Source organism: Macrobrachium rosenbergii, chromosome 43, assembly GCF_040412425.1.
Source record: "Macrobrachium rosenbergii isolate ZJJX-2024 chromosome 43, ASM4041242v1, whole genome shotgun sequence".
Classification (NCBI taxonomy): domain Eukaryota; kingdom Metazoa; phylum Arthropoda; class Malacostraca; order Decapoda; family Palaemonidae; genus Macrobrachium; species Macrobrachium rosenbergii.
The window spans coordinates 33,607,412-33,634,025 of record NC_089783.1 but is presented as its reverse complement, the minus strand read 5'-3'; the positions used below and the strand labels follow the sequence as shown (position 1 = coordinate 33,634,025).

At 40.7% G+C, this 26,614-nt stretch overlaps 1 protein-coding gene across 2 annotated transcripts in view; it reads left to right on the top strand.

Moving 5' to 3' along the window:
- LOC136828773 (protein MMS22-like) overlaps positions 1-26,614 on the top strand; it is a 58,490-nt gene that overhangs the window by 21,377 nt on the left and 10,499 nt on the right. For both annotated transcript variants that reach the window (XM_067086991.1, XM_067086990.1), the window contains exons 9-19: positions 4,835-4,938; positions 6,334-6,494; positions 6,737-6,939; positions 7,621-7,715; positions 8,527-8,649; positions 8,920-9,139; positions 18,403-18,670; positions 18,867-19,037; positions 19,316-19,438; positions 19,841-19,981; positions 26,046-26,168. In XM_067086991.1, coding sequence (XP_066943092.1) covers positions 4,835-4,938; positions 6,334-6,494; positions 6,737-6,939; positions 7,621-7,715; positions 8,527-8,649; positions 8,920-9,139; positions 18,403-18,670; positions 18,867-19,037; positions 19,316-19,438; positions 19,841-19,981; positions 26,046-26,168 — 1,732 coding nt within the window. The remainder of the gene's footprint in view (positions 1-4,834; positions 4,939-6,333; positions 6,495-6,736; positions 6,940-7,620; positions 7,716-8,526; positions 8,650-8,919; positions 9,140-18,402; positions 18,671-18,866; positions 19,038-19,315; positions 19,439-19,840; positions 19,982-26,045; positions 26,169-26,614) is intronic.

Here is a 26,614-nt window from a genome sequence, read left to right as displayed (position 1 = left end):
AGATCCTTGAAAAGGAATCTGGAAAAACTAGATGCCAAAGTAGCTCCAGGAGTCATGCAGAAAAGTGTGCTACTAGAAACAGTGCACATAATGAGAAAAGTGATGGACTCCTAAGGAGGCAGGATGCAACCCAGAACCCCACACTATAAACCACCCAGTCGAATAGGATGACTGTGATAGAAAAATAAATAAATAAATTTTTAAAAATAATAATATAACTGTAATTACAAAATTTATATATTTCCATTGTAAATTGTGATATTTTAAAAAAAATAATTATCATTTCCCAATCTTTTGTGAAACTTTGAAGAGAGGGGTGAGGGCAAAGCTGTCAAATATGTCAGTCGTTGCCCACAGCATGTCAAAGGATTTCTATGTACACACACACACACACACACTCTCTCTCTCTCTCTCTCTCTCTCTCTCTCTCTCTCTCTCTTTTTTCCTTTTTCCTTCAAAAATCATGAATTTCCATCTTTTGATATGAGCATTTCAGTCGAGAAACATGCCAAGCGCCATCCTGGGCCAAAGTATTTTTATTTTATTTTTCACTGGTTTTATCCTTGTACATCACAGATCCATTGAGAAACATGTCAACACCACCCTCCAATATGGTCTATTTGTTGTTCAAACCCACCCTATTGTCACCTCTCGCGCATATGTCGCTTGGACTAATTTCTCGAAGCTCCCGAAACGGGACACAGTTCCGTGAAGTAACATGACACCTCCAGAACCACGCTAGCTTATGGCGCTTGGCTGGTGGCTTTTCTTCAGTCGAGAAAGATGTGCGTTATGTCACAGTGCCTTCGACCAATCAGCTTTGCCGTACAGCGTCAGCTGACATAGAAGGAGTGACTTTGTAAACACAACATGCAGTTTCACGTGGTGATTGCTGGATCGTCTGATTATTTCACCGAAATCGTGATTAATAATAAGTGTTGTGGACTAGTAAGATTATCAATATGGCAGAAAAGCGTTGTGGTGTGCTTGGGGGCAAAAAAGAGAAGGGTAAACAGTTATTAACAAAGAAAAAGCCAGTGAGAGACAGTGATGGAAAGTTTTCTGTTAATAGTTTTTACGGCCATGCTTTGCATGATTACCAAAGTTCGTCAGAAGAAAGTGACGAAAATGTTGATGTGGAGATTACTCAGTTGATTGATATTGTGTCAGACGATTCTCTAGTAATCGAAGGTGTGCGAGCAAGGTAATTTTGAAGGGAATATAGAGGGTAATAAAGGGAAAAATGAAGGTGAACCTAGTGTTGGTGAAGAAAGCCTTACCGGGAGTGTTAGGGGTAAGAAAGGCGTATGCGTGTTAGTGGCGGGAAAGGGGATAGTGATTTTGAGTTCTCTGATGATCCTGAGTACAGTGTAGGAAGTGAAATTTATTAATGTGGAAAATTTGAGGGTGCATCAGGCAACTGACCCCAGCATATTTGTGTTAAAACATTACTAAACACATAACAGGCATATTTCATGCATAGTTAGGGTATTTAGCAACAAACATGCGTTTATAACTCATTTATTGGCTTATAGAGGGGAAAATGCATACAAAATTAGGGTGTTACGTTAGGGTTTCACACAACTGCCAAAAAACTACACATCATATTGAAAATATTTTATGTTAGCTGTATTGTGCATAAAATTTGCTACTGTTTAGAAAAAAATGAAGCTCTTAGCTATTATATTTACCGAGTAACTCACGATTGAAAATTACCTATTTTCAATCGCGATTTCTTCAATATTTTAAAAATGGCACTTGGCATGTTTCTAATGTAAGAGTAATTCTCTCTCTCTCTCTCTCTCTCTCTCTCTCTCTCTCTCTCTCTCTCTCTCTCTCTCTCTCTCTCTCTCTCTCTCTCTAATAATTGATAAATAATTTCACTCTTTTAAGTAAGGACAACCCTTCTCTCTCTCTCTCTCTCTCTCTCTCTCTCTCTCTCTCTCTCTCTCTCTCCATAATAATTGATAAATAATTTCACTCTTTTAAGTAAGGACAAACCCTCTCTCTCTCTCTCTCTCTCTCTCTCTCTCTCTCTCTCTCTCTCTCTCTCTCTCTCTCTCATTCGTAGTTAGTGCTCACACATTTTTACAACTTGTTATTCCTCTATACATCTTTACCTGTACAGTAGGTAGTTGTAATTGTATCTGTATCATGTACAAACTGTAAATACCCTAGTGTGGCAAATTCGTTCTGAAACATAGAGACATAATAACTAAGAGTTGTATTAGTCCAAACAAAAAACACTGTTTGTTCTTGAAAAAACATTTCAGAACAAAGAGAAAGAGGTGTAGAATAAAGAAGTTCTTGAAAATGAGGTTGAGAAGACTTCTAAAAATAGATCGGTTGGAAGGGGGGAGAGAAATTCTCTTCCAACTCTATTTTTATGTGAACCATTTATTTCTTGTTATAAGGGTAATGTATTATGCTAACTTTTAAATGGAATTACACTAACTTTAATTTCATTTAAAAGTTAGCTTAATAATTTGGGAGCATGATTAGGGTCATATTTAGTGTTTAAACTCTTGAACATTTATTAGCATATTTAGAGACCGTGCCAAATTTACTCGAAAATTTGCCTTGCGTGAGGGGGTTATGAAACGTAACCTCGCGTAAGTTTGGGGTATTACTGTACAGGTATGGGTTATTGTGAATCAATTGTTTTGTAGTAAAAATTAAATTCTGACTTAGGAAAAAATTCATGTTGATGTTTTAACAAGATAGCCAAGTCAAAATTCTCAACTCTCTTCTCCTATTATTTTGGAAAGATATATATATATATATATATTATATATATATTATATATATATATATATATATATATATATATATATATATATATATATATATATATATATATATTATATATATATTATATATATATATATATATATATTATATATATATATATATATATATATATATATATATATATATATATATATATATATATATATATATATATATATTATATATATATTATATATATATTATATATATATTATATATATATATATATATTATATATATATTATATATATATTATATATATATTATATATATATTATATATATATTATATATATATTATATATATATATATATATATATATATATATATATATATATATATATATATATATATATATGTTTCCTGGTGCAGGTGGTTCAGTATGACTCACATTTATTACTTTACTCAAAAATGGCCTTGTAAGATACCCAGGACATATAAAACACAAACAAAAAAAGAAGTACACGGAGCGGAGGGCTCCTTCTCAAGGGGGAGTGCGTGAAACACGTGGATATAAAAATAGTTATATTTGATAGCACACAAGATCAAAGGGAAAATTAACTGAGAACACGGTAAATTACTGCCGCAGAAGTCCTCCCGAAGGGGGGGAGCTTGGGAATGCCAGGAACACGGACCAAGGATAATTCTACTACAGGCGTCTTTCTGAAACAATATTAGGACCCACGTTACACATCTAATGCTGGAATTTGGGGATTGAATTACTCGGGGGTGCACTGAAGGCGCCAAAGGACTCCCCGAGGCGTTACTTGTGACTCAGAGGAAAGAAGCTGGGAACACCTGGGCCTGGCTTGAACCAAGGAATATCAGGGAACACAACGTTATAGGCCCAGAAATTAATAAATGTAAAAGGGCTAAGTAATCGTGACTAGCAACTCGTTTTGGGTACATTACCACATTGTAGGGGAGCAAGGCTGACGACCTCTTCTGCCGAGGACCACGTGTGGGAGTGTGGACAAATGGCCTCCCTCTCCAAGGGATTTCTTCAAATCGTAGATTGGGGCGGAAAACGGGCGCCTGTGGGATGATGGAAAGGCCGCCGTTGAGTATCAGCTCGCGTTTGGAGACTTGCAATCCCCCTTGCAGTCTTCTAAGGCCATGTGGATCGGAACACGGAGCACAAAGGGCGGCGATGGGCTCCACGTGGCGGCGAGCTGAATGGAGGGCAGGGGGCAAGACCGCCGAGACGTGACTCCTTCTCTTAGACTAGTGACCGCGTGTGAGAAAGGGCTGTCCCTGACCTGCCCTTTTATTGCTTCTGGCCAGGGGTAGGGGGGGCGATGTCCTGACCCAGGGCACGCTGCTATTTCACAGAAAATGGTATTTTTCCTGCCCTGTACCAAAGAAAACGGTGCAAAGCAGATAACTGTTCCCCAACAATTATATTTCTGAGCCCTATATACCCAGACTTTCACTGGTTCAAACTAACCCGATCCAGTAGCCACTACTCCTCCCAGGTTCAAAGTAGACAGAGGCCTATCTATCGGCCGAGCAAAGCAGGAAGGAGCGCGGTTTCATAGCGTATTTTGGTGCTAATCTTTACAATATATATATATATATATATAGAGAGAGAGAGAGAGAGAGCGAGCACAAAAGCAAAAGGAACTTGGTATTGTACATCTCTCATAAAACTATTTCTAGTTTCATTTCCAATTTTTATCCAATAACTTTTTCAGAACTGTAAAAGCCATTGATACTATATTCTTATCAGTAAACCAGAAAAGAGAACAAGTAAAATATGTTTTAGATTGTTTTTATGCTTAAGTATAAAAATTTATATTTGTGTTTTTTCACTTTTGACAATTATGTACTGTATTGCATATTGAGAGCCTGTATATTGATAGTTCTCAGCTTATTCAGTAGAAATAAATAACACCTGTTGCACTTCTTCACAACTTTATTTTTTTATGGTCTTAACTTCATTTTGAAACTGAAATTATTGGCTGAATGTTAGTGTGTGGTGTTGGCAAGATGGGTTTTTCTGGATGTAGATGTACTATAATATCTTTATCCATTTTTTGTATAGCAAAACTGCTGGCGGGTGGCTAGAACAAGTCAAGTCTCGAATTTCAGACCCAGAGCTGCTTGGAAAATCTGAGAGTTCGTGGCAACTTTTCCTCAGGATTGTGGGTGAGTGACTTTGTTTTACTTTCAGACAGCTATACAGTACTGTACGTACAAATAACTACGTGAATGGCAATTTGAAAATGAAATTAAATTTCCAGTGTGTACGTGATGCAGTATCAAACATTGACATGTCATCTTTTTGCATTCACTAGGTACTTCTTTAACATTTTTGTGGACCCTTTGCTGATATTGTACTATTATGTTTTTAGAGCAGTGATTTTCAACCTTTTTCATACAGTGGCTCCTTATGAGCAACTCAGTACATATGACTGATGACCTCCTTTAAAATTTTTGATTCAGCAATATGTAGGCTTACCATATTTTCATCAATCAAAGACAGTACAACATGTTTTTATTTATTCTTCTTTTCAAATCTGTTAGACATTTTTCTTCTGACAGGTCACAAGTTGATCTGAAAACAGGATTTTTTTGCTATTCATCTCTACTTCCAAATCTGTTAGGCCTTTTTGCTCTGACAGATCCAAAGTCTATCTGCAAACATGATTTTTCACTGTTAATTTGCCGTTTACACAATCCAACTGAACACTGGAACATTGATGTAAGGCAAGACTGTTTGTCCTGAACATTCTGGGGCATTTTGCTGACTGACCAGGATGCCCAGGACAAGGCCTCAAATCCGGGACGAGTCCCAGCCAAACTAGGATGTATGGTAACCCTAATCATGTGTAATGTCCTAGTACAAAAATAGCACTGCACTGTAATAAAATTTGGTACTTGCGTTAAAAAGATATTATTTTAACTATTGGTACTTGCCTTAAAAAGATATTAATTTAACTATTTCTGTTAAATAAGTTGAATTATAGACTGTTTTGGCCTAATGATCAGGTGTTGCTTCGTGTAACAGTGGTGAAGTTGAAAAAAGCTAGAACATACCCACGCTCAAGAATAATCTTGTGACCCCCAGAAAATATGCTGGCTGTTTTAGAGCTTTTAACTTATCACATGTCTTGATGCTAGTATATAAGGCATTTGTATTGTTGTTAAGGCATGACTCTCTTTTTGTAAGAACTTTTGCTTAAGTCTACACCCTCAGTGCTTTTGAGATTGCCTTCTGTTCATGTCTCCCAGCAACAAAATGCACGCCTATGATTCAAGTCATTGTAAAAACAAAGTTTAAGTTAATGCTTCTGGGTAAGATATTAAAGTACCATTAATAAGTGTTGTGAAAGATACTGTTGGCAGCAACTCACCCCCTCCCACCAGGGAAATAGGGAAAAAGTTTTGTGGAAAGGGTGACATCATTGAGGATCCTACCATTTGGTAAACTCTATGTCTCCAACCTTTTTCATAATAATACTGTTAATTTTCATAAACCCTGAAGGGATTACAGTATAATTAAGGTTTCATACGCGTACTAACCGTAGGTTTTTCTTAAAGTTGGAGTTGTTCAGAGTGGAAACTTGGAGTGGAGGCAGATGAGGGGTCGAATTTATTCCAAGTTCCATGGCCGTAAGATGTTGGAGCTCTCCCCAGTGGGCCTGCACAATTCCATCACCTTGTTCCTTTGTTTAGCCAACACTACAGATATGGTTGACGTGGTAAGCCAACAAGTAGTTCATGTTGCCTTTTTGTTATTATGATTTGTCTTACCTACAATAATTATTAAATTATGTTAAACTTTAACCATGTGTGATTTGTTAAAAGTTTTCATATCCATCATAAAGTTTAGTATTTACCACATACTGTAGCCAAAAACATATAGTACTCTTTATGGTAAGTTTTAGAGTGATCTTCATGTGATATGCAGATGATTTATTTTGTAATTCTATGACCCTTTCAGACAAATAAACTTTGTGAATTGTTGATGATGGCTCCTCCGTCAAGTATCAACAAATCAAAAGTAGTGTGGCGTGGGTTCTTAACGACAATTTTGTTGCTTGTGGAATCCGGTTGCAACATAGCTCAAATCACTGAGAAGTTCAGTCCTCTCATTGCCTCTGCATGTCAGGAGTACATAACATCAAGGGATGCTATGCTTAGAAGGTATGTACAGTATGTGGTGATTGGTGGTACCACCTTTTACTCAGTAATTAAGTAAGTCATGCAGTTTTAATACATCAACGATGTCTCCATCAGGGTAGAAACTTGGGTAGACCTAGAAAATATAAGACTTACCTTTGAAGTTGTATCTGACCTCCCTGCAGGACCTTCCCCTTTCCATATTCTCTTAATACAATTTTTGCAAATTGAAATTTAGATTTGTTTATACCTGTTTTTGATGCAGTATAAGTTGGTCAAGATTTAGTCCAGCTCAGTGGTCTGTTTATACTACCTAGTAGAAACATTTTTTTTACTTTTAATTGGCATCTTTTTCTAAAGCTTCACCTTGAATAGAAGAGTGTATAAGTGTAATGTTTTGAGAGAATCCAGCCTCTGGTTACCTTGAAAAATCTGGTAATTGCTCAAGTTCTCATATGATTTAGAGTTCCAAATTGTATGATAACTTTCAAACCAGCTGTGCTGTTTGTGTAATTTGTGTATGAGTGATTCAAAGTTATGATGGATATTTAAGGGCCACTTTGTTCTTTAACTCCAATGAAAATGGGATACCAATTGTCTTGTTTTAAGGCATGGCAAAAATTGATCTTTAGATAGATATACTTTCAGGATCTCAATAGATCTCTTCTCATGGATTGACAGAAAATATTATCTTCCTATTTTCAGAGACTATGGTCAGCTAATAATATTGTATGCAGAAGGTATACAGGAGATATTTGAACACAGCAGTGATCTTACTTTGGGCCAGCATTCTCTCTTGTGTAAGTATTGTGCAAGGTATTAAATTTGTCAGTAGAAAAGGCAGTCTGTCTAGGAATATCGTATGGGTTTTAAGCTTTGTGTTGATGGTGTCGGTGAGAATTTTATGAAAATTAGCTTTGTTGTAATCCTTCACTGATACTTTTAGTTATTCGTGTGGGTGTAATCATGTGGAATAAGCCTATAAGTGGTAAAAGAATAAAACAGAACACAAATTACTCTAAACTGCAAATGCAAATAAGTGTAAAAATACAGTACATTTGTTCCCAAGTCCAGATCTGTGTACATGCATAATTTTTTACTGTTGTGCTCCTCATTGTTGCATATCTACGATGATTTGTTTGATTACTGTAGTAGGTATTTATTTGCTGTCCAAGAGCCATAAAAGAGACAGATCCCATAAAATTCAGATGACATGGGATGTAATGAGAAACAGAGAGAGCCAGTTGGTTAGAAAATACGAATATGGGAATAGCAAAGCCCCAGAAATCCATTTAGAAAGTGCACAAATGAATATCTAAACCAAATGGGAATTCTTACAAAAAGTACTCTAGGCAAAGTGAAGTAGAGAGAATTAATTTTACATCTGAGACTGTGAAGAGAAAATCCTTAGTAAAAATGTTATTAATTGTGATTAGTAGAAGTTTATGATGAATGAAGATCCTGATGTATTTTCAGTGGAATGAACAAGCAATTTCTTTTTGTAAATATTTAGTGATACATATACAAGGTTATTACTGCTTAAAGTTGCGAGGCAAAATTGATTTTTAACTGCTGACTATAATTATGTTGTTTTCTCCTGTCCCTTCTTAGGTACTGGGTTAAATTCTGTCTTGCAGCATTGTGGAATATCGGAGATGAAAGCCATATTACTAGCAGTTAATTCTGCACTTACTAAGGTTTTGAGTAACGCTGAAAAATTTCATTGCTTTACAGGTACTGTGTTTCTGTCCGTTATTTTAGTAAAGAAGCAATCACTGGGAATAAGCATTTAAATTTTATATTTAATCTTGTGTGTGGATTTCAAAATTTAATCTCTTTTCCGGTTTAGTTTGTAATTGTTCTAATGGGAATACAAACCTGTGATTTCATAGGTTGAGTACTCCATCTGTGAAAATGTAGGTTCATATTTTGTGAAAAAATACAAATTTACATTGAATTTGATATATTTTATTGTTTTATTGAATTCCATCTTGAATTTTTCAGTTCGTGCAGGAATGGCTGTCATTGAAACCATCTGGAAGGAGTTTGGTATTTTCATCAAGTCTCAAGCCACTGTTCTGACACCCCCTGCTGTTTTAGGGTCCGTTGCAGCATCTCTCACACTCTCTTTGGCCCTGTATAATCAGAATAACATAGATGGAATGAAGGAAACACCTTCAGGGCTGTTCATCTACTTTTTAAGCAACGAGGCTGTTAATGCTAAGTGAGTTTTTTGTTCAGCAAAAGTCTTCATTTACTTCAGATATGAATTACAGACGCAACCCTACTTACAAACGAATTACATTCCGGATGGCCATTTGTAAGTTGATTACTGTACTCTTCATGCCTATTTAAGCACAGTATGATAAAAAATAAATAGTACTGTACATTTTTTCATCCTAAAACAGTAATCTGAATACAGTACTGTATGTACAGAATAGGCTCTCAAAGTGAAATCTGAGCTTATAGGTGGCAAAGGGGAGTGCTCTGAACACTATTTTAATTTGTGATCCCATTTGTTAGTAGCTCTTGAATATTTGTAAACTGAGTGTTTGTAAGTAGGATGGTGTCTGTATACTAAAATTTAACAATAATTCTGTTGAATTATAATGTTAATAAAAATTACAAATCCTCTTATCTTTGTTGGTATTTTAAATGCTAGTAAGGGTGGACCAGTCACTGAATATTGGGTAAGAGAAACAAAGTGTCTCCTTGTTTTTTAACATTTTGTACAATTCAATTGCCAAAAATACTTGTTACCATTGATTTTCTCACTTAAAACAACTAAAAAAAGGATGCAAAGTATTACTTGGAAAGCATGTGGCATTCTCTTAATGAGGGACACCTCTGTTCACTTGTCAGGCGCTGTGATTTGTTGGCTTGATTTCAAGTGCATTTGAGTTCATGTTTAGTTCGGTAGAATATAAATGGACTCATGGCTGGAGGGTTCTTTCCCCTGCCAACAGCAATTGCCACCATCTTTCCAGTCACCCTTCTCACACAGATGTGGTAACATCTGTGCTCACCAGTACTGATCAGGTCCTCTTTTTTTTTCTTTTCTGTGATATCCTGCAAAATGTTTACTTGAAGTTTCTTGCCTCTTTATGTTGGTGAGCATGGTCCTCTACTACGTTTCTCTATAGAGTACATTTAAAATTGCATTTACGAATTCATTCATTTTGATGTGATGCAGTCTTCTCCCTGCAAGATACAATTCAGTGTTTTCCTAGAGCATTGGATTCAGTTTCTTATCCCAGGAAATCTTATTCCCAATAAGTCAGTGCAAGAGTTTTCAGCTGCTGGACCCATCTCAACAAAATTGCAGTTCAGGCTAATTGTAAGAAGCTATGAGGTTGTTTATGAAAGAAAACTAAGGTTCTTGCCTCCTAACCCTTCTGTATTTCTCATAGCTAATTGTCAAGACTGCACTTCAAGTGACATTATTTTGCTGCCTAGGACCTCAGGACATGTGAGGCACAAGTACATTGTTCACAGCCAGCAGAATATTTCTTTTTGAACAAAGAATGAACTGTTCACGATTTGCGGAGACAGTGATTGTGTTAATTACGTGTGATGGTTGTACTGTGTATGAAAAAATAATACAATGTATAAAATTTATATATTTTCAGAGGCTGCAGTTGTAAAACAAACTTGATGGTCAACATGCTTATGCTATGACTGTGCCTTAGATACTGGATTCTGGGCTGCAATGGATAATCACAGGGAGTTCTTTACACTGCCACGAAAACAACTATATTTTACCAAAAATCTGACTAAGTAAGACTGGGTAAGGCAACTCTGTAGATGAGAAATCAAGGGAGAAAATTTGGCTTAGGGCATCCTTCATTGAGGGAAAGATTACATAAACTCAAGGGGTTCTCTTAAATAAATATATTTACATAACAAAAACAGATCAGAAGAATGAAGAATTTGTTCATGAGACTTACCTGTCAGATATATATATAGCTGTATTCTCTGATAGTCCGACAGAATTTCAAAACATACGACACACGCAGTGGGAGATCAGGTGGTTAGTACCCATTCCCGCCGCTGGGAAGCGGGTATCAGGAACCATTCCCATTTTCTATTCAGATTTTCTCTGTCACCGGTACTGTCAACACCTGTTTTCAGTACCTCCGTCTTTGGATTTCGTAAACTTGGTTGTCACTTAAGTATTTGTTTGACTTTTGGTTTTTTGACTTGGACTTGTGGCTAGGCATACGCTATTGTGGACTGTTTTGGATTTTGCTTTGTTTTTACTTGGATTAAGATGTCTGGATCTAGTTCTTCTAGTTATAGAGTTTGTTGTGTGCAAGACTGTAAGGTGAGGCTACCGAAAGTTTCGGTAGATCCTCACACTGTATGCTCGAGGTGTAGGGGGCATGTTTGTTTGTTTAATGATCGATGCAAGGAGTGTGAGACTTTGCCTGATGCTAGTTGGAAGACTTATGATTCCTATGTGCGGAAGTTAGAGCGTGATAGGATCAGGAGGTCTTCCTCCAGGAGTGTATCAGTGAGTAGGAGTCAGGGTAGTGTTTTTTCACCTGCTAACCCTCCCGTAGACGTAGCTATTCCTAACCCTGTGGTGTTGCCCTCGGGCCCCGTGGTTGTGTCTGCGGAAGGGGATGCCCTGTCTGTAATTATGACTTCCATTCGTAACCTGGAAGCTAAAATGCTCGCTCTTCAAAGTGCTGTGAAGTGCAGTGATAGTGTTTGTGCCCCTAGTGTTGTGGAGGGGGCGTCAGATCAGCCGTATAATGCCTCTAGGCCTGGACCTCTGTCGGACTCCCAGGACTCAGGGAGTGGGCAAGTCTAAAGCCGCAAGAGGGTTACGCGGACCCCCCACCGATCTGGCGTCCCTTCGGCAGGACCTGTTGACGCTTCCCAGGCTGCCAAGGATCGTGCTCGTGCACGAATCCTTAAGGATTGCTTCTCGTCCCCCGAAGCTTCCTCCCCGCGTCAGGGGTGGAGCTCTCGGAAGGACTCTCGCCCTTTGAAGAGAAGCTTCAGAGAAGGAGACGCTTCACGTCCCTTTTCTCGAGATGCTCTTCGCTCTTCTCCGGAGAGTTTTGACGCCTTCCCGCCGCAGAAGAGGACCAGGACGTCATCGGACGATGACGCTTTTGAGCGCCCCGGTCGCTCCAGGGAGAGAGCTGTTGCTTCCCCTGTGAGAAGGAAGAAGGCGTCCCCTCGCCCCTCGTCTTCTCACAGGATCAGCCCTTCTCCTGAGAAGGAGACTTCTCCTACTCAGAAGCTTCTGCTAGACATGCAGCGGCAGTTGGCCTCGTTTATGGCCCAGAAGGAGACAGATCCGTGTCGACGTCGGAAGGATTCCCGACTGCCGATCAAGAGGTCCAAGCCGTCCCCTTCTCCTTCTCCTCGTTCGTCTTCTTCTCATGCTTCGCCGCCCTCTAGAAGTCCTTTGGCTCAGCGCTTTACTGGTCGCAGCAGGGATCGCCAATTTCCTCTTTCTGACGCTCTCCATGCTGCTAGGCTTGACGCCCCTCGTTCTGGCGCTCTGCATTTTTCTCGCCATGACGCTTCTCATGCTGCTAAGCATGACGCTCCTCATGCTGCTCGGCAAGACGCTCCCCTTGCTGCTCGACCTCGCCAGGATGCTCGTCAGGGACGCAGTTCGTCAAGACGCTTTCTTGCCTTTCTTGCGAGATATTCGCAACCCTCTCGGACTTCTTCCAAGCAGAAGTCCCTTTTTCGAGTTGGACTGCAAGGGCTTAGACTTCTCCCGGAGTTTCTCCAATCTCTTCGGTTGTTCCGTTGAAGAAGGAGAGCTGTCAAGTGCATCGGAGCCTGCAGATGAGGAACAGCCCTCTTCTTCTTCAGCTTCTTCTGATTACCAGGTCTTGACACGTCTGCTGAAGGACTTGTTTGGGGACAAGTTTCAACCCTCTGCTCCTCGCCCTCCTCCTTCGCAGTTAACCTCATCAAAATCACAGAAGACTTCAGGTTTTGTGAAGATGGCCACGTCTCTCTCTACGAAGAGGGCCTTTAAGAGAGTTCAGGAGTGGATGGACTCCAGGAAGGCCCAGTACAAGACTTCTTTCGCCCTGCCTCCGTCAAGATTGAGTGGAAAAGCTGGGATTTGGTATGAGACAGGGGAGAGGATGTTGGTTGGAGAGTTCCTTCCTCTTCCCAGGGAGATTTCACCAGCATTGTGGACGCGCTCCTAGGAGGTCTCTCCTTTCTTCAGCTAAGGTGTCCTGGACGTTGTCTGAAACTGATCACCATCTGAAAGGCCTCTTCAGAACAATGGAGGTGTTTCAACTTTCTGGACTGGTGCCTGGGAGTCCTGGACTTGCAGGCTCGAAGCCCTGACTCCATTAGTCTGGGAGACTTATTCAGTGTCCTAGCTTGCATGGACAAGGCTGTCAGGGATGGTTCTGAAGAGCTGGCTGCCCACTTTGTGTGGGGCTTTTAAAGAAGAGGTCCTTATACTGCAACTTCACTGCTAAGTCGGTCTCTCTTTCACAGAGGGCAGAGTTGTTGTTCGCTCCGATGTCAAGCCATCTTTTCCCCAGTCCTTGGTCAAGGATACTGCCGCCACTTTGCAAGAGAAGGCTACTCAAGACCTCCTGGCCCAGTCTTCTAGACGTCCAGCAGTCCCTTCGACTTCTTCCCTTGGGCAGGCTTCCAAGAAACAGAAGCCCCTTCATGGAGGAGCTTCTTCGAGATCGTCCCCTTGAGGAAGAGGTCTCTCCAGAGGTAGAGCCCCTTCCAAACCTAGGGGCAAGAAGTGACTCTGTGGACCTCCAGACACCTGTTGGAGCCAGGCTTCTTTCTTTGCAAGAGCCTGAGAGAGAGAGGGACGGACAGCTGGTCCCTCAAGTCTTCGAAAAAGGGATACAAGATCCCATTCCTCGACTTACCTCCGTTGTGCACGAAGCCCAAGGATCTGTCGCCCTCCTATCAGCAGGAGAAGCAGCAGATTCTTTTCGACCTGCTCGAGCAAATGCTCGAGAAGAGAGCTGTGGAACAGGTCTCAGATTTACAATCCCCGGGCTTCTACAACAGGTTTTTCCTGGTCCCGAAACAGTCAGGAGGATGGAGACCAGTCCTGGACGTCAGCAGGTTGAACCATTTCGTTCTGAAAGAGAAGTTCAAAATGGAGACGTCCCAGTCGGTTCTAGGAGCCTTAAGACCAGACGACTGGATGGTTTCTCTGGATCTTCAGGACGCCTACTTTCACGTCCCTATACATCCTCTATCAAGGAAGTACCTGAGGTTTGTCCATGGGACAGGTATATCAGTTCAGGGCTCTCTGCTTCGGGCTAAGCACAGCCTGATGGTCTTCACGGTGTTAATGAGGAATGTGGCAAGATGGCTTCACCTTGCAGGGATAAGAGTCTCGCTTTATTTGGACGATTGGCTCATTCGAGCCTCGTCAAAGTCGAGGTGTCTGGAGGACCTTCACACGACGTTGGATTTGACGAAGTCCCTAGGACTTCTCGTGAATTTCGAAAAGTCCCATCTGACCCGACTCAGTCCATCGTTTATCTGGGGATTCAGATGGATTCAGTGGCTTTTCGAGCTTTTCCGTCACAGGAACGACAGCAGCAGTGCTTAGAAAAAGTTTCAGCCTTCCTGAGGAAAGAAACATGCTCGGTGAGGGAATGGATGAGTCTGCTGGGGACCATTTCATCGCTGGAGAAGTTTGTTTCCTGGGAGACTGCATCTCAGACCGCTTCAATTCTTCCTTGCAGAGAACTGGCAGGACAAGGAGGATCTGGAAGAGAGTGTCTCTGAAGATCTCGCCAAAGGTGAAGGATCACCTAAGATGGTGGCTCGATCCTCAAAGTTGGCAGAAGGGGTTTCTCTCAACCTTCAGAACCCCGACCTAGTGTTGTTTTCCGACGCGTCCACATCGGGATGGGGAGCAACACTAGGGGGGGAAGAAGTGTCAGGCACCTGGAGAGGGGAACAGGTGTCCTGGCACATAAATCTCAAAGAATTGGGGGCGATTCAGTTGGCCCTACTTTTCTTCGAGGAACAAGTCACAAACCGAGTAGTCCAGATCAACTCGGACAACACCACGGCCCTGGCATACCTAAAGAAACAGGGAGGAACTCACTCTCGGTCCCTGTTCGCTTTAGCAAAGGACATCCTGCTGTGGGCCCAGGCACGGAATATTACGATCCTCACGAGGTTCGTTGCAGGAGTGGAGAACGTCCGTGCGGATCTTCTAAGTCGGCAACAACAACTGCTGCCGACCGAGTGGACCCTGCACCAAGAGGTTTGTCAGGGACTGTGGAGGCTATGGGGACGTCCCTTGGTGGATCTCTTTGCGACTTCCAAGACGAAGAGGCTTCCTCTTTACTGCTTCCCTGTACTCGATCCAGGAGCGATTTCAGTAGATGCTCTTCTCTGGGATTGACGGGATGGACGTTTATGCCTTTCCCCATTCAAAATCCTCGGAGAAGTCATCAGGAAGTTTGCATCGTCGGAAGGGGTAAGGATGACGTTGATCGCCCCGTTTTGGCCTTTGAGAGAGTGGTTCACAGAGGTCATGACCTTCTTAGTGGACTTCCCGAGAACACTGCCCATGAGAGTCGATCTACTCAGACAGCCCCACTTCGAGAGGTACCACAAAAACCTCCCGCTCTGAGTCTGACTGCATTCAGACTATCGAAGCTGGCCAGAGCGAGAGGTTTTTCAAGATCAGTGGCAAGAGCTATTGCCAGAGCCAGAAGATTCTCTTCCAGTAATTTGTACCAATCGAAGTGGACCGTTTTCAGGAGATGGTGTAGGAAAAGGGCATTTCCTCTACCACGACCTCTGTGAGTCAGATAGCAGACTTCCTCTTGTTTCTGAGGAGGGAAGTCAAACTAGCAGTCCCGACTATCAAGGGATATAGGAGTATGCTATCAGCCGTTTTTAGGCATAGAAACCTGGACCTGACTAACAACAAAGACCTTCACGATCTATTAAAGTCATTGAAACCACGAAGGTGCCTCAGCAAAGGACTCCTTCTTGGAACTTAGATGTTGTTACGGTTCCTGATGTCCAGTCCTTTGAGCCTCTCTATTCTGCGACATTGAGGAACATTACCAGAAAGGCTATTTTCCTAACCGCTCTAGCGACAGCAAAGAGGGTTAGTGAACTTCAAGCCTTCAGTAAGCATATAGGCTTTAAAGGGCATAATGCTGTTTGTTCTTTAAGTCCTACATTTTTAGCAAAAACGAGAACCCCGTCTAACCCTTGGCCCAGTAGCTTTGAAATTAAGGGTATGGCTGAGATTCTGGGTCAAGAGCCAGAGAGAGTCCTGTGCCCTGTCAGGGCTCTCAAGGTCTACTTGGACAAACGAAGGAAAGTCGAGGCCCCTCGGACAATCTATGGTGTTCAGTGAAGAGACCGGACTTACCTATGTCCAAGAATGCACTGGCATTCTTCCTGAGAGAACACAATTAGAGAAGCCCATTTATGCTGTCAAGACACTGATTTTAAACTTCTGAAAGTCAATGCTCACGAGGTGAGAGCAGTTTGCAACTTCAGTGGCTTTTCAGAAGAATATGACACTCAGTAACATTCTGGGTGCCACATTTTGGCGAAGCAACTCTGTGTTCGCTTCACACTACCTGAGAGATGTGAAGACGACATATGAGAACTGCTGCTCACTAGGACCATATGTTTCCGCAGATACAATCTTGGGGCAGGGAGTGACACTCATCCTATCCTTTAGAAAATGGTTAGGAAGTGTTTTTATGGTTGTTGGGTCAGCTGCCAGAGGCAGACTTCCCACTCTTTAGCTTTAGTTTTGCTATCCTAACTTAGTTAGGCTTGGTCAGGTGGTTGTTTTTACTCCTCGTTTGCCCTCATTGTATGGTCAATATGGTCTAGTCACATTGTGGTCACGCCCCCGTTGACAGATCATCTAGAACTCACCAGCTATACAGGTCACTACCTTGCTGGAGACTCTAGTAAAGCAGAAGCGGACTTGGGTGACAGTAATCACGAAGTCAGCTATGCTAACAGGTAAAGAACCAAGGTGTCAATCACCTACATGTATTGTGTTTCCTAAATCCTATTCTGTCTGTACCCACCTCCAATGGTGGTATTCAGCTATATATATATCTGACAGGTAAGTCTCATGAACAAAATGATATTTTAATAATAAAATAAAGTTTGTTCATACTTACCTGGCAGATATATATATTCATAGTGCCCGCCCACCTCCCCTCAGGAGACAGTGGCACTAGAAAATCTGAATAGAAAATGGGAATGGTTCCTGATACCCGCCTCCCAGCGGCGGGAATGGGTACTAACCACCTGATCTCCCACTGCGTGTGTCGTAAGTTTTGAAATTCTGTCGGACTATCAGAGAATACAGCTATATATATATCTGCCAGGTAAGTATGAACAAACTTTATTTTATCATTAAAATATCATTTTCGGGGCCAGTAACAATAAGGTCCTGCTAAATGAATGAATTCTACACTGGAGAAATATTCTACACCGATGATGTCTTCATAACAGGAACATCGCAGAGGGGTAGATTAAGGGGTGGCCTAAGGCCACTGCACATGGGATAGAGCTGAGATTTGGTCCCAAAGCCAAGGCCGATCTGCAATAAGATGCAAGATGGTTACTTGTACAATAATAATAATCTCAAAGGGAACTGAGGGAGTGCACAAATGGTGTCAAATAACTCAGTTCAACTCTAATGCAGAATTACGTTAACACTTAATACTTCAACACCAATTACTGAAGGTGATCACACAATGAATACTTCAACACCAATTACTGAAGGTGATCACACAATGGAAATAGAAAATAAATCAGACAGAAATAACAGGATCGTGACTGACTAAGAAACCCTGTTCTGGTACATTACCTTTGTCAGGATGACGATGTCCTCATCCAATGGGGGCGCCGGCAGTGGAGGGAGGAAAACGAAGGGATGCCACTACAAAAGTGTACTGGTTCGACCCTTGGGGTCAAACACATGGAGGGAGTACAAGGGACAGGCAAGAAGAATGGACTGTAAGTGCCCTCAATGGAGTTCTGAGGGCCTCTCTCCCTTGGCATCATCATAGGTGGCGTGCAAGTCAACCCCTGCCTTGTTTTCTATAGTGTTATGCACGTGGGTCGTTCCCAGGTGTCATGGTGACCAGACTTTCTCTTTTTTGGCTCCTCCCCTTCTGGTTGTCCGCTGCTGGCGAGGAATTTGCATCTTCGAAAGCTGCACTTAGAAATCATGATTTCAGGCAGTTGTTTTGATCAGAGAGAGGGATTAAGGCTTACCCATATAGGGAAAGAAGGAGAGAATTGGGGAAGGGGCAAATGAGACCCACAGTTCTTTTATTTAAAAATAATTAAAATTAATACGATCCTCATTCCCAAAAGAAAATCCGTAAATCCTATTCTTTTATAAACACGATATATTATGGTAAAAAGCTGGTGAGGTGGTCTGGAAAGAAGTTTCCTTCATTGCACATGCGATATGTACATTTACAAAATTATATTTATATGCAGGAGTTCGCAGCAGTACCTTCATTCACTATTGTCAGAGCCCAGTTGCATAGCAAAAATCAGCCAAGTTTGTCCCACCTATGAAGTACATTTAGTTGCCAACTGGTTGTCATCTCTCGTAACTTTGGGGGACACTGAAGAGTTCCTAGCCATAACGCCTCTCATTACTAGTCTGCCGGGAGTTTCTGAAGTTTGCCAACCTCAAGCTTGTCCGTTCACAGCCGCTAAGGCATTTGTGAAAGGCGTAGGCAGAAAGTTTTCAAATTTGACTGTAAGTTACTGGTTTTTTTTTTTTTCTTGATTTCTGTGTCTGCTTAGAACCATAAAATCTTAATTTTTTTAAATGCCACATTAGTTTGGGCACAGATGTCTTTGATTTTAAGACACAAACTTTCAGATAAGTTTGAGATTTGAAATACAATCCTTCCAAGCATCATAATTAAACCTGTGTTGTAATTTCTCACCAGAATTTCAGCGAGCGCATGGCATATCGTGACATAGCACTGCAGTACTTTTCTTCCCTAGACAAGGCTTTTGGAGCTCTGCTTAAAAAGCTCCCACTTCCAGAGTATCTTTTGTCTGCCATGGAGTTATTTGCATCCATCATATACTACTGTCATTCTGTTATATACATAAAGGTAAGGAAAGGGTGTCCAGTATATTGTATACTTCCTTACAGTACAGTAAAATCTTAATGTTATGGTGCTCACTTAAAGCCTTCTAAAAAACAGATACCTTAAGCCAAGTGTTTAAATTTTAAACTTCTGCCTCCTGTGTAGTTGTGCTATTGGCTGGTACTGTATACTTACAGCACCTCCTTCCCCTGTTCGTTTTTGTAATTATTGTATAACTGAAGCACTTGCTTCTTTGCATTATTCCAAGCAGTTTCCTTAAAACTTTTTCTTTTCTTTTCCAGTCTCGCCCTACATGTCCACTACCAAGCCTTATTAGCTCAGTCATTCTTCCAACTAATGTATATAGTTCTGAAAAGCCTCTCAGCTCACCCCTCTTAGCTGCATTGACACCAAATATGCCCAAGGTAAGATAACTATATTTACAGTACAGTAGTAACATTACCAGTTGACAATTCATCTTGTTAATAAAGAAAGAAATGTTTTTTGTATTTTAGTGGATAAAAATAAGTTCAAACTGTTAGGCCAGCCTTGTAAGGTTTGACTCATGGTCTGGATAAATAGTAAACTCAGGTGACCAGGTTTAACAGACATAAGTTAGTTTTCTCATTCTTTTTCCGATTATTTCTCATTCTTTTTCCCATTATTTTCCTTATGTACTTTATGTTAGTTAACCTGGCCACTCAGTATCAAGAACACAAACTCTCTTGCGTATTCAAATGGTGGAGTAATAGCTAGTATACTGATAATACAACTGCTTTTGTATGATTTTTCTTTCTGTGAACCACTTAATACCCTTTTGTCTACAGATTTTGTGGGGCCTTGGGTATCTCAGTGTAACACAAGATCCGTATATAATGCGCTGCGTGAAAGATATTTTTACACATTACATGCATCGCTTCCCAATCAAGACTAGCAAGAACTACATCACTGTTACTCATCCATTTATTGTAAGTATAAAGTACCTTTTAGAGATCTTTGTCTCCAAATTCCCTGCTTTCATTTTTTTGTCTTTTCTGAGTTATTTAGAGCATGCAAGTTTCCAACTGCCAAGAATTAATACTACAAATTGTTAATGAACTCACGTGTGTGAAGTTATACTTCCAAGTATATCTTTTATGTGTACAGTCATACATTGGGTTAGCTGACTTAATCTGTTCTAGTGGGCTGTCATTTAACTGACTTATCCTCTAACCAAGTGAGATTTTCCAGTAAGAAATATAATAGGAATTGGGTTAATTCACTCCATTCCTCCAAAAATACAAGTAAAACCATATTTAACACGAATTTAACAAGCCTAGCATGCAGAAGTTGTACAAAAAGAACACCAAGTAAAATTTGTTTAACCACTTCACCAGTAATTGAGAGTTGATGGCCTTTGTCCTTTGTTAGAGGTGTTTAGGCATGTGAAGATGAAGAGAGATGTTATTGTTTGGAAGGGGAGCCCCCCACCGTAAAAAAACAGTAGGTAACTGTGCTTGTGGGGTTGTTTCTCTTTTCTCTCTCTCAATTTTTTTTTTTCACAGTTCTCTTCTTGGGACTCGCTGTTTCTTTCTCACTGAAAACCTGTCCAATGATACATGTTTTTGCTTCCATTTTAAAATGTCCCTAAAGTGAGAGATAGCATTGTCACTCAGCAGGTTTATAAGTGTTTGCCACAGCTTTGTCAGGGTGATATTTTATAATGAAACTTTACACTTGTCCCCAGTTTGAGCACATTGTATTTATTAATGCACTAGGGACATCCTCCCTTCCCTCCCCTCCTCGGGAGAAAATTTCTTAGCTGGTGTCTGTTGCTGCTCACTATGAAAGTCAAGCAGTTCTTTTGTGGTGAGCTCTTTCTTGTGCTCCAGCTTTTAATCTCTAAAATTTACTCGAATAATAACTATACAAAGTACAGGTATCCCCAGTTACTATGGAGTTACGTTACAATGACCCCATCGTTACTTGAAAAAAATCGTAACTTGAAATTAGCCCAGCCTGCACTAGGGTATACAGTAAAATCTCTTCATATACTGTAGCCTAGCCTACACTATACAGTATACTCTATACATATACAGTATAATTATTAAAATCTGCTAATTCTGGAGGTTCAATGCAGATTAACTTGTGGTTAATTAGTACACAGAGAAATTGAATAACACAAACAAGAATCAGACATGTACTGTACAGGGGTACTCACCAAGATTCGGTCCGTCGTTGCCGTACTTGAACAGTGTTTTGGCTGTCGAAGGTTACTTATAACTTTCCTACAGCATGCTGGTTGATAATTTTCATTTTTATATAAGTAACTTACCCAGTAATTACTTAGCTAAGAGTTTCTACTCGAACGGCAGCTTAAATTTTAAAATTCACAGTAGCGATTCTCTTGATTTTGTGTAGGTGACAAGGCTCTGCCCACTTTCGGGGTAAGAGAGAGGAACAACTAAGCCAGTAGATCAGTTTGTTTCTGCTGCTGGTATCGTTCACACATCGTGTTGACTAAGCAGCTTGCTTTTGACAATTGTTTTTTCTTCTCATCCGGTGAAGTATTCTTTGTATGGTAGCCTTTCGGCATTGTTTGTTCTTGATTGGATTTTTGTTACTGATTATGACTTTTTAGCTAGTATGTCAGACACTAGCTCCTCCAGTATCTGGTATTGCAGCAAAGGCTGCAATACCTGGTTAACTAAAATTACCTATGACTCTCATACCCTGTGCACAGATTGCAGAGGGCAAGTTTGTACTATTGATTTGTCATGCAACAAATGAAGGGATTGGGACGAACATAAATGGAAGACTTTGACTTCTCATTTGAATAAACTAGAGAGAGATCGTAAGAGGAAGGCAGCTGCTAAAGCTGGTGAGAAATTAGCTAGTCAGACGACTCTTAAATCTAACGATATAGTTATTCCTGCTGTATCTCCTCCTATCATTCCTGTTTCCCCAGTATTGGTAAATACTCCTAGACCACCTACTCCTGTTTCTGTTTTTCACACTTCCGGGAAATTAGCTAGTCAGGCTTTGACTCCTAGATCGGATAAGGCTGACATGTCTGTTAATTCTCCAACTGTTAACCCTTCCCCACCTGAATCAATTAATTCTCCTACTCCTTCTTCTGGCGCCATCACTTCTGAACCGGATCACTTCGCCAGCCTTGAGAATAAATTTGAGCAACGTTTAAATATGATTCCCACTCAGAAGATTCTTTATTTGGGAGTTCTGATAGACTCTCTGAGTTTTCGGGCTTCGCCGTCACTCAAGAGAGTAGAATACTGTCTGAGGAAGGTAGACCTCTTCCTCTCGCTTCATTCTTGCTCCTCCACCCAGTGGATGAGTCTCTTGGGGACGATGGCTTCTCTGGAGCAACTCGTAAGACTGGGGAGACTTCACATGAGACCTCTCCAGTTCTATTTAAGAACTTGCTGGGATCGGAAGGTGCATCAGGATAACCCCAGAAATAAAGTAGGATCTGCGGTGGTAGAGGTCCACAGACAGACTTTTGGAAGGGAAGTCTCTCATTCTGGTGAGCCCCGACCTAAATTTCTTTTCCGACGCGTAGGACCTAGGTTGGGGAGTGCTCCTCAAGAACTTGAAAGTCTCGGGGAGATGGTCTTTGGAGGAGAAAGGGCTTCATATCAACGTGAGAGAATTGAAGGCGATCATCTAGGTCTGCAACACTTGGTGACGTAGGTGCACGACAAGACTATAATGGTACATGTGGATAATAGTGGATAATACCACATCCCTAGTGTACATCAAACATCAAGGGGGAGACCCAATCATTTTCACTCTGCAAGGTAGCGAGAGAGATGCTATGCTGGGCGGATCGGAACCAGACTCAATTAACCCAGTTCATATAGGGCAAGTGCAATGTCCTGGCAGATGAGTTGAGCCATCAAAAGCAAATTCTGCCCACGGAGTGGACACTAGATCTTTGTGTTTGTGCCAGCCTTTGGAAATTATGGGGTCAACCAGACATGGACCTGTTTGCAACTTCCAGGAATCACCGCCTTCCTCTGTTCTGTTCCCCTTTTCCAGACTCTCTAGCATGGGCAACAGATACAATGATCCTGGACTGGTCCAACCTAGATCTTTATGCTTTTCCTCCGTTTGGGATGATTCGAGAAGTAGTAGGGAAGTTTCGCTCACACCACAATGTAAGGATGACTCTCGTGGCTCCTTACTGGCCGCAGAAAGAGTGGTTTCCGGACCTGATTGATCTCCTCGTAGACTTTCCGAGACTCCTTCCTGAGTTTCCAAGTCTTCTCAGACAACCCCACGTCAGGAAATTTCATCAAGGCCTATCCTCTCTGGCCCTAACAGGATTTCGACTGTACAGACTCGTCAGAGCGAAAGGATTTTCTAAATCGGCATCAGAGGCTATCGCCAAAAGTAGACGCATCTCCTCCAATAAGGTCTACCAAGTTAAGTGGGCACGTTTTAGGAGTTGGTGTAGAAGAAACAAAGTCTCTTCCTATAAAACATCTATTGCTCAGATAGCAGACTTTCTTCTCTATTTGGAATCATCTAAAGGGTTGTCTGTCTTGACAATAAAGGGTTACAGAGCAATGCTCAGCTCCGTTTTTCGACATGGGTCTAGACGTCCCGAACAACCAAGACTTGTCCAAATTAATTAAGTCTTTCAATATCTCCAAGTCCAAGAAAGAGGAGTCCTTCTCTTGGAATCTTGATGAAGTTCTTAAATGGCTTTCCGACCCTCGCTTTGAACCTATGCAGTCTTCCTCTCTAAGGGATCTGACTCGGAAAACTCTCTTTCTGGTTGCCTTAGTAACAGCTAAGAGAGTAAGTGAACTTCAAGCAATAGAGCTAAGAGAATAAGTGAACTTCAAGCAATAGACAAAAGGGAACGCAGTCTGCTCCTTTTTGCTAGGATTTCTAGCGAAAAATGAAAACCCATCTCATCCCTGGCCCGTTCCTTTTCGATTTCAAACGTATCAGATATTCTAGGCACAGAAGAGGAAGAGAGAAAGCTGTGCCCAGTACGTGCCCTCAGATATTTACATTGGACAGAGAAGATTAGAGGCCAGTTTAGTAATCTCTGGCGTTCGATAAAAAACCCCTGTAGACGCCTATCGAAGAACGCCATTTCGTTTTTCTTGAGAGGCACACTCTCATTTAGCAGAAACTGACTTATCGCTATTGAAAGTTAAAGCTCATGAGGTAAGAGCAGTTGCTACTTCGGTAGTGTTCAAACAGTCTTTCTCTCTCTGCGATCCTGGAGGCAACTCATTGGAAATGCAAGTCAGTGCTGGCAGTGCACTATTTGCAGGACATCGAGACAGTTTATGATAAATGCATTATATACCCTGGGACCTGTGTCCGTAGCTGGCGTGGTGATGGGTGAGGAAGTGTAGGAATTGTCCCTTCCTTTCCTTTTCTCTTCACCTTGAAAATGGTATTGAGTTCTTGGGGAGCATGGGAGGGTACGACATACCTGGAGTGCCCACCAGTTTTTAGTGTTGGGTAGTGGTCTTTTTTCATGATTTAATCATTGTTTAATTATGGTGTAGGTGACTTTGTTGTCTGGTATATTATTTTGTGGTACTGTGCCCAGGGCAGGGGCAATTATGTATGCTTTGTCAGCCTTCGGTGCACACCTTTGTCGCAAAGCTTGATCTTGCACTTCGTCAGCCTTCGGAGTACTCCTTCGCTGCAAAGTGTCCCACTTAAGTAGAGGCGTGTATGGCCATGCCGCCACGTCACTACAGGTCGAGATGAGCGCCACTAGAGGCAGTATTTAGCTGCAGCAGCTCTCTCACCAGGTAAGGAACAACAATTATCTCATCAATTAAAATGTAAGCCTTTGTCCATGATTCCCCACCACCTTTCAATGTGGAATCAGCTAAGTAATTACTGGGCAAGTTACTTATATAAAAATAACATTTCTATGATATAATTAAGTTTTATATACCCCGAAAGTGGGTGGGACATAGTCACCTACACAAAACAAAAGAATTGCTACCACGGAATTCAGAATTCTAACTGCCGTTCGAGTAGAAACTCTTTGCTAAGTAATTACTGGGTAAGTATATATAAAACTTAATTTTATCAGAAAATGTCATATTTATGCTATTCTTAAATTTTGTAAAATCCTGTGAAGCTTGAAGTATCAGTTACATTAATAAAGCTATAGATGTTTTCAACTTAATTTTTTATAAATGCATTTAGTACAGTACATCATGAATCTGAACGTAGTCACTGAGGCATTAAGAATAAAAAACTGATGTACTATATTGATACTGTATATGTACTGAAAGTCCCGAAGGTTCTGGTAACTTTTGTTGGTTACCATTAAGCTCAGTATTCTTTTTTTACAACAGTCTTCATGATTATCAAATCAGGGGGGCACTGTGGCCTCTATATAGATACTGTATTTTAACTTGAATTTGGAAGTATACTACAACTAAAAAAAATTACTTTTAGCATAAGCAACTCAAAGTATTGTATTAGAAATCATTTTATGAATTTCAATGTATGGACTAATAACAGTTAGTCTTAATATTGTCATGATCGTCATGCCCTCCAATACTATGCAACTCAAAGAACCTCTCTGAAATTTTGCCACTCACATCTTTCACGTACTTTATCTTCCACAAATCTCAACTCATCCCCAGCCTCTCACCACATAGTTGTCATCCAAGTAGGTCTGAGTATTCTAACTCGTGGACGTAGTGTTACACCTCTACAGAAGTAAATTCCTGTTTATCAACCAAGTACTGTAGAGTGCAGGTTAAGTTATAGGTTCACCATTATATTAATGTCTCAAAGTTCTTGAAATCTGTGACACTAGTAGGGACCCATATAATGCAGGCTTATTTTTAGACATAGATATTAAAGTCAGTTATACATAATAGGTTTGGACCTATGAAAAACCTGTTTTTGGTAGCTGCTGTGAGTCGTCAGGGGGAGTTACACTGCAGTCCCATTAGGGCTCCACAAGAAAGATCATATTCTTGTATGAATTAATTTACGTACCAATTTATGTATTTATCACTAGATTATTTTTGCCAGATGTGCCTTCATGATGCTGACATACCAGAGGAAAATCTACATGATTTGCGCAGCACATTTTTAGAGGTTGTGCGGGATAATTACTTCGAAAAACCTGGTGTCAGCAACATACATCATCAGATTGTGAGTAATCTCATACCTTAATGCATTAATGCACTCTTATTGGCTTCTATACCTGCACTATGCCTTTGACTGCACCCTTGTTCTTTCAGTGTTAAAGAGTGAATATATGTAATCACAAAGTCATAAAAATGCTCATAAAACTGCATACTGTTTGGATGGCTTTACTTCAAGTACTGAGCATAATTGAATGTTCAGGCAGGGGTTGTACAGAAAATTAAATTATCTCTGCTCAACTAGGCGAGCTAGCTAGTTACCATACACACGGCAATGATTTTGTGTATAAAACTCAGACAGCTAATGATTTTGAGAATGTAAACATTACCAGAATGCAAGTGGTGCATAGTTGCAGTTTGAATTTTATAGTGATCATATGTACACGTAATATAATTGGGTACAATAAGTAAAACAGGTTTTATTAAAATTATCTTTAAATATATCTGAATTGT